Source organism: Oncorhynchus nerka, linkage group LG7 (genome assembly GCF_034236695.1).
Source record: "Oncorhynchus nerka isolate Pitt River linkage group LG7, Oner_Uvic_2.0, whole genome shotgun sequence".
Lineage (NCBI taxonomy): Eukaryota > Metazoa > Chordata > Actinopteri > Salmoniformes > Salmonidae > Oncorhynchus > Oncorhynchus nerka.
Genome location: NC_088402.1, coordinates 57,420,945 through 57,433,263, shown reverse-complemented (window position 1 = coordinate 57,433,263; position 12,319 = coordinate 57,420,945). Strand labels below are relative to the sequence as shown.

The 12,319-nt window shown below is 44.4% G+C and overlaps 1 protein-coding gene across 5 annotated transcripts in view; it reads right to left on the bottom strand.

Moving 5' to 3' along the window:
• Positions 1 to 12,319, bottom strand: part of acot7 (acyl-CoA thioesterase 7) — a 70,111-nt gene that overhangs the window by 31,344 nt on the left and 26,448 nt on the right. For 4 of the 5 annotated variants that reach the window (XM_029664244.2, XM_029664245.2, XM_029664250.2 and 1 more), the window contains 5 exons: positions 9,835 to 9,926; positions 9,616 to 9,730; positions 8,848 to 8,862; positions 8,527 to 8,613; positions 2,027 to 2,143 (listed from right to left, as the gene is read on the bottom strand). In XM_029664244.2, the coding sequence (XP_029520104.1) occupies positions 2,027 to 2,143; positions 8,527 to 8,613; positions 8,848 to 8,862; positions 9,616 to 9,730; positions 9,835 to 9,926 (426 nt within the window). The remainder of the gene's footprint in view (positions 1 to 2,026; positions 2,144 to 8,526; positions 8,614 to 8,847; positions 8,863 to 9,615; positions 9,731 to 9,834; positions 9,927 to 12,319) is intronic. The other variant, XM_029664248.2, reaches the window with a different exon arrangement.

Below are 12,319 nucleotides of genomic sequence, written 5' to 3'. Positions count from 1 at the left end.
GGAGGGTACTATGGTGTTGAATGCCGAGCTGTAGTCGATGAACAGCATTCTCACATAGGTATTCCTCTATGACCAATCAGCTGAAAGCTGCCGCTTTCAAAGCATGCCAGTTATACAGTCTTTTTCCATCGCCGATAAGCGGAAACACCCCCCTACCTTGTGTGGGTTGACAGGTTGAAGAGATGACCAGCATTCTGTGCTGAACCACGACATATTCCGGATGCACTAGCATCCTGTTTGACTCTCCCGCATTGTCAATGTTCTCTCAAAAGACAAACGGTTGCATCCTGTGTGTGTATTCACCGGTGCGTGTATTCAACAGCGATCACACGGCCCGAACGCATTGGTTTACGCAAGAGTCAGTGACAGTATTGATTGCGTTTTTGTCTGAGGTGTCTATCTGAGAGGTCTAAGTGGGTCTGTCCACTCTTGATGGATGAGATGCAGAGAGGCACCATTTCGACTACACTCTCTTAATGCTAACAGACCACATACCTCTATGGTGGTCTCCTACTGATCCCTACATCGTGGGATGGGAACACCGTGCTGGATGACAACCATAACACTGGCATTACTGGAATAAATACAGCACTGTGTATCTGGATCATGTCATAACACAACAACTTTAGTGCTCATTGCTCAGCCTCTAACGGCTACGGTTTTCCAAATCTTGGCAAGAAATTCAGACAATTGCTTGGCTTCTAAGGGCTAGTACTTACCACATAACCAACTGTCAGCTCCTTCCATCCATGAAATCAAAATGGTATTTATTTTACTAGGCAAGTCAGTTAAGAACAAATTCTTATTTACAATGACAGCCTACTGGGGAACAGTGGGTGAACTTCCTTGTTCATGGGCAGAATGACAGATTTTTACCTCGTCAGCTCGGAGATTGGATCCAAGCAACCTTCCGGTTACTGGCCCAACGCTCTAACCACTAGGCTACCTGCCGCCCCTCATCAAATGCACCTCATCAAGTAACATGGCTTCCATGAGATACATGATGAAGAAACTTTTGTTGAGAACAAAACCCATCTCTAAAAGCATGAGCCTGTACAACTAAACAACCAAATAAACCCTGGAATGATAACACCGGCGATGGTTTTATAGGTTTCAAGTTAAACACGGTTTATTAAAGAATCACAAATTGTAAAAGCTCTGTCAAGTTCACATCACACAAATAGACTAAGGCAGGTCTGGAGTTTCAGATGGGTAATTGAGCCAAGACTGTGACATGGCATATGGGTCAACGGTGTCATTGAATCACTCAAATTATGCAGATAGAATGTCCATTTTTCAGAAATGGATGTGTCCCTCTGCCGGGTTTAATTGATAATGGCCTTCACCCAAGATCAACAGTACATCAACATTCTGTGTGAAGGCTCCTATTGCACTTGCTAATCTGAGTGTATTATGGCTCTAGCAGAGAATCAGGAAACAGGAAGGAAACAAAGAAACAGGAAGTAATGGATTGCCATCAATGATTTATATCCTCTCAGCAATAAGCAATATTAGCCTAGCCAGGAATAATGTCAATGGGAAATAAGGTAAAATACCATGGTTTTTTCCAGATACGGTGCACAACAAAAGTGGCTGGTATTGATAAGCTCAAATGTGACACAGGTTAGCTAATCCACATGCAACATGCTGCTTGTCAAAGGTTGAAAAATGAAGGCAGTTGAATTTGACACATTCTCAGGTAATGGTGTGTTCTGAAGCTGTTAATCATCAGTTAGCAGGTCAGCCTACACTAGAAGGAGCGCCATGAAAGTAGCTGGGACGTACTGTACCGTTGCACCACAGCAGTCATGCTAGTAAACATGTGTGAATAAATCAAATATATTTAATATAAAGCTGTAAATAAATCTCCAATCAAGTGAATTACCTGTAATTATGCAGTATGTACTGTATATTATTTAGTATTGACACATTTTGTTCTACATTGCTTGTAGTAAATCGGAGGGGACCAAGGACTACGATCTGAGGGACACCCGTACGGACAACAGTCCGTTTACTATTTCCTTACCTTTCATGATCTTGCGATGGAAGTTGATGGCATCCACAGAGGCGGTGACTATGTTGGTCTTGCAGTGTCGGGCTGCCACGATTCCGGCCACCTCGTCCATCAGTTTCATTGTCACACCTGGGGAGACCAGATAACATGTGACTCCTATGTTGTCATTAAATCAAATCTTTCCTCTAATTAAATTTCCCCCACAGTATATCAATAAAAGTATTCTGTCTTTCATATACGGCATTGATCAGTTTCAGGGCCATAAGAACATGACCTACTTTGCAGTCTATTTTTCAGACTATTTAATCACTTTCCCCCCCTTTTAAAATGTATTGACAATTAGCTCATGCGGAGGAGGCACTAGGAATGTCAAAATGGAAGACTGGCATTGGGCCTAGTAAGAAAATGGAACAACTGCATTTGTTTCAGTCCATTCTAATCAAATGCATGATCTCTGATATCGATTTGGAGCCTCAAAATCAGTGGTGCGCATCTCTGTTGCATAGACAGAGAGAGCGAGAGAGAAAGTGAGAAAGAGAGAGAGCGATAGAGAAAGAGAGAGATGCACAGCAAAATAGAGAGTTAGGAGGGGTTGTACTGTACATCCATCGCTGATGATGATGCCAGATTGCTGTCGGCTGAGAGTGCACCGAGATAAGGGGAAGGGGGATGGATTTCCTGTGTGGAGACAGGATGTGATGTATGAGGGCTGGCAGACTGTCCAATCATGCCGTTCATGGCCACAGCCAGAGATTGATGCCGACCAGAGGTGTCAGCGCTGACAGGAAGATAGTAAACGCTGCAGAACTCTTGATACGTTCCCCCTCTGCCAGAGAGCTCTATGACAATAAATTGCCTATTCACACCTACTGATGCACAGACCTAGACACGCATACCCATGAACACACAGACACACACACACAGTTCTGATGAAGACCTAATTACAACGATCAGAACTTCAAAGATTGTATCTTGCAATCAGAATGTATTACGTAGCCTGGCTCGACATGAGAAGTGAGACGGCACAGCTCATTTTCTCTGCGAAGTACCAGACATTTAGACGAGGCCAAATGTAGTCATTATGCTGGTAGCATCTTAAGTGCTGGGAAAGATGCAAAGCCACATTTGAGATTGCTTATGTAATAGAGTACCAGACATGAATGCCCATCACTCTCAATGCTTCTCTTGCTGAGGAAACGTAAGCACAGGGTTCTAGGATAGTAGCCATAAGATAGAAACATGCACACATCCAGTGGATTTGAGCAGGTGCTGGAGATCAAAGAGAGCTATAAGTTCAGCAAAAACACAAAGATACGTTTTGGCTCACTATGATCTATGCTACAACTTTGAGGCGTGGGTATGTTAAAGCTGAGAGAACTCATTTTATGAGGTTGACACTTCTAACAGCCTGCCGACGTAGCTGCAGTGTGCTTTAACTTGCCTGCATGAGGTTGCACGTTGCACAGACATACTGTAGATAGTCATGAATGGGGCTTAATGGTCGTTTTGGAATGGTAAAAAAAGATGAATGTTGCAAGGGTTGAGCCTATAGGCAACACAGCTACCTCCAAACTGTATACTAGACCAGTGCTATGGCTCTGGAATAGGTTTGATGGCATACAGGTGTGAAAGTAACCCATTTTTTCAATTATATTTAACCTTTCTTGAAACCAGGAAGTCCCATTGAGGAAGGACATCTTTATCAAGGGAGACCTGACTAAGAAGGGGCCTCAATACATGCCGTAAAAACAGACAGTATGTGGGAGGCCATTTACAGGGGAGGCAATCGCATCCTTTACCTTCTCACCTCCCTCATCTTCACAATGGAAGACAGCAGGAAGCTGCCCCCTGGAAAAAAAAAGTCCCTGCCCAGCTTCCTTATTTTCCTTGTTTCTCCCATTTGATGTGGTTGTGCATCTAAAAAGGTGACAGCATCCAGCGTGCTCTCAGTGTGTGGACAGGGGAAGTTATTATCCATCGGTGTAGGCTCATTGTCAATGACCGTGTGTGTGATGAAGCATCATGAGACACTGCATTGTTTTTTTTCCCCTCTCAGCCCCACGTGAAAATTGATGGGATCTCACCTCGGATTGAATTTCCCCTGAGTCTAGGGAAATGCCACTAGCACATATTCAGGAGCTGTCGGAAGTCGTGTCTGTGCATGCAGCCGCCCTGCTGCTGCTGCTCACTGCTACCACTTCCTAGAGACCTTCTTGCGAGCTATTAATCAGAACTGAATGTAAACAGAACTGGATGTAAACCAGAACAAACTTAGTGTTTTTCTCTCAAAATACGCACTGTTTATTTTCCTACATGCATTGGTGCCTTTGGCTTTAGGCAATGAAGTCTCTCTCTGCCTTTATTCAACATTTATTAGAACGTTACAGTCCTGGAAATGACAGTGTTATCAAGGAATTCAAAATGGCGAAGTCAAATCTGTTGGAGTCGAGAGATGCTGCAAATGGGATTATACGCTGTATATGACAGTTTTATGTCATGGTGTTTGTTATTCCCTGGTATTTCTTCCTACGCCGAAATATATCTAATGTGCTAACACTATATTATGTTATCACTAATGCTAATGGCTAACACTAGCACCTCCCATCGTTTAGCTTGAAAAAGCCCTGCGCCTGGAGACACATCATGAGTTTATACCTCCTCTCCAAACCAACCGACAGGAAATATCTTTCAAATGGAGAGAAAACCCATCTACAATGAAAAGGGAAAGGAAAGGGGGATACCTAGTCAGTTGCACAAGTGAATGCATACAACCGAAATGTGTCTTCCGCATTTAACCCAACCCCTTTGAATCAGAGAGGTGCAGGGGCTGCCTTAATTCGATGTCCACATCATCGGCGCCCGGGAAGCAGTTGTTGTTGGGGGTTAACTGCCTTGCTCAAGGGAGGGAATGTGTAAGAGGTCAGTGTCTCGACTGTATATTTCAAAATATGGCAACAGACGAGAAGGGGGACGGAGCGTGTTGAGATACGACTGGCCTCTCTTTGGATTGACCCCCGACTAGGGCTGTGGCGGTCACAAAATTTCGTCAGCTGGTGATTGTCAAGCAAATAACTGCCGGCCTCACGGCAATTGACACCGTTAATTAACATAAACACATTTAACATCTCCTGGCTTCTACACATAGCCTACAAGCCACTGATGTAGACCTTTGGAACATATACATTTAAAAAAAGTCTAATAAATTCATATAGCCTGCACCTTCACAATGAATCCATTATTTATCTTAGACAGGTCTAAAGAAACATGATATGAAGAAAATGTAGTCTATTTCAGAAGAACAGAATAGCATACTCTGAGTTGAAACCCAGGCTTTAGGATAACAAAGGGAGATCTGGGCAGCGCCAAGGTGCTCGCTCGTCTCCCATCAGCCGTGCCCACATTCATGGCCTCCCCAGGATGCTTAGTTGTAAAACAAAAACAGCACTCCCCTACGGACGGGGGTAAATAAAATCTCCCTCTCACTCTTTCTCTCTCTCTGTGTTTCTCGTTCTCTCTGCAGCGAGTGCTATAATCAAATGGCTCAACCTGCCTCCTAATGAGGTGTTACCATAGAAACAGGTCCCGTTAATGTTTTCGCAAGTAGCTCCCGAGGTCCTGAAAAGCCACATATTTTATGTATATTTGTCTGCTGTTTTAGAGTTTGCAGCTGTTTCCTGCATAAACAACTTCCCACTGGGCACAGATAACAAGTGGGTGCTGTATTCTACAAATAGCAAGTGGGCGCTGTCATGGTTACCATAAAAATTGCTTCGGCTGATCAAGGGCTGGCAGGAAACAGTGTCACGATACTAGAAATGGCTTCAAAGTTTCAGTGGGATATGGAGAGCAAAAAGGAGGGACAAACAAGGCTGGATAGATGTGTTAACAGTGATTTGACCAACAAACATATACATATATACTATTGGTTTATTTACGTTCTGAAAATTTAAGAGACACTTTTATAACAGACAGACTGACTCTAGCACTCAAGCAAGCCAAGTTTGCAGTGTTAAGTTGATTAACACTTACAGTAAATGACAGTGTGTGTGTGTGTGTGTGTGTGTGTGTGTGTGTGTGTGTGTGTGTGTGTGTGTGTGTGTGTGTGTGTGTGCACCCGTCATGTTGGTGATGCGGCAGGTCAATGTGTTTTGTTAGTTTCTGTATCAGCTTGAATTGAAGCAGAATTGAATTGAATTGATTGATAAGCACACACACCCACACAAATATATATACACACACACACACACACACACACACACACACACACACACACACACACACACACACCATGGCCCCGTTAGACGGCAGGCCTACATCTGATCGATGAATGCTCCAACATGCCAAACAATTCTGAAATTAAACGACAAAACCTTTGAATCACCCATGTTTTTTCCATTCATCTGTCTATTGTTTAATCACTGTCATGATCTCAAAGCCTGTCGCAGTCAACAGCTGTTTCCATGGAAACACGTGGAAAGCTTCCTAACAACACAAGGAGAGAGCTAGTGAGAGAGAGAGAGAATGAGTGAGTGAGTGAGTGAGTGAGTGAGTGAGTGAGTGAGTGAGTGAGAGAGAGAGAGAGAGAGAGAGAGAGAGAGAGAGAGAGAGAGAGAGAGAGAGAGAATGAATGATGGTTGCCAGGGAGCGATATCCTCTTTCTTTCCTCACACCAGTTAGCCCTCAAGGAACATTGGATTGGTCTGAACATGGGCTAGAGAGGAAATGTTCACCTGATTTACACCAGTCCATCTCTTTTAAACCTCTGAGGTTGGGAGTGAATGGATACACACTTTGGCGAAACAGAGAAAGGGAATTCAGCAGCACTCTAGTGTGGAGAGTCCAGGCTATGGACTGCAGATGGAAGTTGTTCTTAAGCACAGGATCAGCTTCCCCTACCCAATTCCTAACTTAATCCATTAGCTGATCTAAGATCAGCATCTAGGTCTAGGGGCAGTGTCCGCCTACCCAGAAAAACCTTTTGATGAGGCACTTGTCCTTGACCATGTAAACTGTGGCTGTGACATCCAGTTTGGCTGTGAGGGGGAGACACAGTCACGGCTCCCTGGGCTGGCCTAGTTTGAAGGACTTCTGAAGTCCAGACTCCACTCTGTCATGGATGGACCCCTTAGGCCCCCCTCTCACTGCCTGAGAGCCTTGTGCTCCCATCCATCTATTCACTTTCACTGAAATCAATGGTGATTCATCTGCCCTGGACTCATCTCCTGAGTCATTAGAAATCAGTCATTAAAGATGCTGCGCAATCAAAATATATATATATATTTTTTTAGATAGTTAATTTAAATACTGTGTTTTAATGGTTTATTTTGTTCAGAAAGCAACAAGATTCTTCAGACAAAAACACACACACACACACACACACACACACACACACACACACACACACACACACACACACACACACACACACACACACACACACACACTGCATTCCAAGGCTTTCCCAGCACAGTACTAACTTTAAAACCCTGCATCAGGCAGCGGCTTCAACCACTGTACTATTCAACCCTGCAGACAAGCTTATTGGTATTCCCAACAACACTCCATAGGACCATCCCTGGGCCTGTCTAGCATGGAAATCCTGCCAGAGATACGATGAAAGAGAAAACCTTCATTATCTGAAAAGAGGGAGGGAGGGAGAGAGCGAGAGGGGTAAAAGGGCCCACGAGGACTTTAGCTGTGTATGATGAGCGATCGATAACTGGCGGCCTGGGAACCTTGTTGCTCCTCATCTGTGATGTGCTCATTACCACACGAATGGACATCGGAGAGAAATACAGATCAGCGCACGGGAAAAGTTCTGTGTTTACCTTCTACAGATGGTGTTGAATATCAGATTTTACCGATACTGGGCATTCAATTGCAGTCCTTTGAAGTTTCAATCTCTTTAAGCAGCAGCAGATTTGAAAAGGTCTGACTGATCGTTAACGTGACACAGTGATAATGTGTCAGGTCAATGTTGTTGTTGTGCGACAATATTACATTTCCGTATTCATTTGCATTGATCGCTACAGAGGGAACGAAGAAATAAACAAAAAGGAGGAGAGAGAAAGAGAGACAAGGGAAGAAAGGAAAGGATAGATAACAGCAGAGAGGGAGAGAGTACAGAGACGTGGGGGGCAGAGAGAGGGGGAAGACACATTTAAGAGGCTGATGCGAAATGTCTGACTTTTTAATTTGGACCCACTGAGGAATGTGTCCAATTAAGAGGCAAATGAGGAACAAGCGGCGGTGGCCATTTAGAATGCAGTTTGTGCCCTTTTCATGCTTCCCTCCTCGCTCACATGGAGTGGCTCATTAAGGACGCTATGCAGAGAACGCTGCTGAGGATGCTAGCACTGTCGTGATTACATAAGACCTCCTGGCTGGATGCTGCTGCCTCTCTGTCTCTCCCTTCCTTACTCTCTATCCGGAATGAACAAACCATTTCAAACTCTGTTGAATGACACACACACACACACACACACGAGAAGTGATCGAGCGGATTTACTCACCTCCGTGTACGAAGCCATGCAGCGTGCAGTCTGAAGGCCCCACCAGATGGATCAGACTGGACTGGCTAAAGCCGACCGTATAGGGCTCTGCAACGCACACACACACGCGCACACACACACGCGCGCACACACACAGACAGAAAAAAACAGGGTTGAAATATAAGTATTGAGACAGTTAAATGGCCTCGGTATTACTAAAATAAATCAGGGAATAACCAGGAATACTTTGCGAAGCGTTCAAGGATGGAACAATTCCATCCATCCATCCCAATATCTCTGTGCTGACATGCATGCAGTCTTTAGTCTTTTAAAAATCCATACCTTTTGTTGTTCTGTCTGTGCAGCAGGTCAAACGAACCAGGAAAATCAAAATTAGATGGAGAAAGAAAAACAACATGCTATTTTACCCACTATTTTACTGTCAGATCAGCTGTTCACCAGTAATACACACACTATCGAAATGATACCATACTTTGTACTACTTCGGTTTAAGCTGGCACTTCAACTGATCTTTACTTATTTACTAGGGTAAGAGTGATTTATGTGATAAAAATGTATACTTTCCGGCACCTACATCAAATACAACTGGTAACTACTTTGTGACGAGAAAGGCAGAAGCACCATGGCCAAACCAACTGAGCCATCACACTTTTACATTCATTTAGTTTACAACTAGGGGAATTCAAACACGCTTCTCAAACACAGCAATTTGACATTTTTGTCATTGAGCAGATGCTCTTATCCAGAGCAACTTACAGGCGCAATTAGGGCGAAGTGCCTTGCTCAAGGACACATGCACAGATTTTCACCCAGTGGGCTTGGTGATTCAAACCAGCAACCTTTGCATGAGTCCCTTTTTACTAACCCAAAGCTTTTAACCCCAAGGCTAAACATACTTTCTGCTAATGGGTGATATCTACACTACTGCTCCGATTTAGACATAGGGTGTGTGCCCTCTATCTAATTCTATCTTTGCCATTATGGCAAACGTGCCCTCTATCCAACCCTTAGGGCTTAGATCGTATGGAGGAGATAAATCCCATAAGTCCTAGAGGTCAGAGGACAGCAATAGGGGTAAGTGGTGTTTACCCGGGGCAGACACAGGCATGAGCAGCTCTCCGTTCCTCTCCTTCGTCTCTAGTCTCTCCATCTTCTGAGCTTCGTAGCGCTTCTTCCCCTCCTCCTCCTGCCCCGGGCTGGCATACTAGAAGGGACACATGCACGGTAACCATCATGTGAGGGAAATGCTGAACTAACCATAGATCCGTGTCTAGGGTCAACTTCATCCTTCTCTGTGCATTGACCCACCTTGATGGGAGGCACCTCTGTGACATTGTCCACGTCTTCCAGAGAGAAGGGGACATACCAGAGCGCAGCCCGGTTGGTCATCTTCGTAGCCCCTGTGAAAGTGAACATGAGTTTACTATGACATAGCATTTCATGCCCTCCCAGTTCTTCAAACATCTGCAGCGACTGAAAGGTGCAATCAGCAATTTGACATGATCAAACACAATATCAACAATAAGACTCAAATCTGCCAAGAAAGCCTATTGGCTCTTTTCAATTAGCGCCCTCCTTGTGGAAGGAAGCGTTAGTGATTTGTTTGTCAATGTTGATATCTGTAAGCAGGAAGTCGCCCCGCTGTGTGTGAGGATGTCATATTGCTGAGTCCACTTTTAAAAATAGCAAGGACATGCCGCCTCCAACATATAGGGATATGATGGAAATAATGAGAGACTCCTTCAAATGATATGACATCTATGAATTCAGTGTTAGACTGCTAGTAAAGGCTAGCACTACAGCAACCTTTTTTGGTGGTGTAATTTTTACCCCCCTTTTCTCCCCAATTTCATGATTACAATTTTGTCTCATCCGTGCAACTCCCCAACGGGCTCAGGAGAGGCGAAGGTCGAGTCATGCGTCCTCCGAAGCATGACCCGCCAAGCCGTGCTTCTAAACACTGGCCAGCTGCACCAATATGTCGAAGAAAACACAGTTCAACTGACCACTGAAGTCAGCCTGCATGTGCCCGGCCCGCCACGAGGAGTCGCTAGAGCTCTCAAGTGTCTCGACACAAAAATATTCAGGTATCAAATTGCACCGCTTCCCGTCGTCAGGCAGTGGCGTTGTCATGGCGATATCAGCTCCTTCTTGACGAGGTATTTTCAGTTCTTCGCTGACTAACTGCGAGCGTGTTTTTGTGTGTGTGTGTGTGTGGGGGGGGGGGGGGGGGGTGACTTTTTGTTGTACACAACGGATGCACAGAGGAAAGTGTAGGTGAGGTATGCAAAGATCAAGAAAACCCACTCTTCATATCACATCGTTCCTGGCCATGCAACCTAATTAACTCAGGTCGGTATTCAATCCGATCAGGGAACACATATGCAGAGTGCAACAGAAGAGCAGAATGTCTTTTGGGTTATTAACATCATTATTGATTACCTTTATATGTAGCACTTTGAGCGTAACGTTTGAAAAGCGCTTTACCCATGAAGTTGATCATTATCCTTACTGCGTTATCAGGGGCACGTGAACACCCGTGCAATAAAAAACAGGACGTCTTAGCAGAAGCAAGGGTACATTGACATACAGGGAGGCTTCATTATTATCACCCAGACTGTTGTCATGACGACCTCCCAATTGCATAGTGATGTCATATGTGATCCGTCCAGATATAGACAGCATAGATATGAACTGTGCTGCATATTGTGCACTACATCACACTGAAACAAATGATGTTCTACTAATTCCCATCATCTTATATACTGAACAAAAATATAAACTGCAACATGTAAAGGTCCCATGTTTCACGAGCTGAAATAAAAGATCCCTGAAATTTTCCATACGCACATAAAGCGTATTTCTCTCTCAAATGTTGTGCACATATTTGTTTACATCCCTGTTAGTGAGCATTTCTCATTTGCCAAGATAATCCATCCACCTGACAGGTGTGGCATATCAAAAAGCTAATTAAAGAGCATGATCACCTTGTGCTGGGGACAATAAAAGGCATCTCTAAAATGTGCAGTTTTGTCACACAACACAGTGCCACAGATGTCTCAAGTTTTGAGGGAGTGTGCAATTGGCATGCTGACTGCAGAAATTTCTACCAGAGCTGTTGCCAGAGAAATTAATGTTAATTTCTCTACCATAAGCCACCACGAAAGTTATTTTAGAGAATTTGGCAGTACGTCCAATTGGCCTCACAACCATAGACCACGTGTAACCACACCAGCCCAGGACCTCCACATCCGGTTTCGTCACCTGCAGGATCGTCTGATACCAACCAGCGACCCGGACAGCTGATGAAACTGTGGGTTTGCGCAAACAAAGAATTTCTGCACAAACTGTAAGAAACCGTCTCAGGGAAGCTCATCTGCGTGCTTGTCGTCCTCATCGGGGTCTTGACCTGACTACAGTTTGGCATCGTAACAGACTTCAGTGGGCAAATGCTCACCTTCGATGGCCACTGGCACTCTGTAGAAGTGTGCTCTTCACGGATAAATCCAGGTTTCAACTGTCCCGGGCAGATGACAGACAGCATGTGTGGCGTCGTGTGCCCCATGGTGGCGGTGAGGTTATGGTATGGGCAGGCATAAGTTAGACAATGAACACAATTGCATTTTATCGATGGCATTTTGAATGCATAGAGATACCATGACCAGATCCTGAGGCCCATTGTCGTGCCATTCATCCCCCACCATCACCTCATGTTCAGTGGTGTATTTTATTTTATTTTATTTCACCTTTATTTAACCAGGTAGGCAAGTTGAGAACAAGTTCTCATTTACAA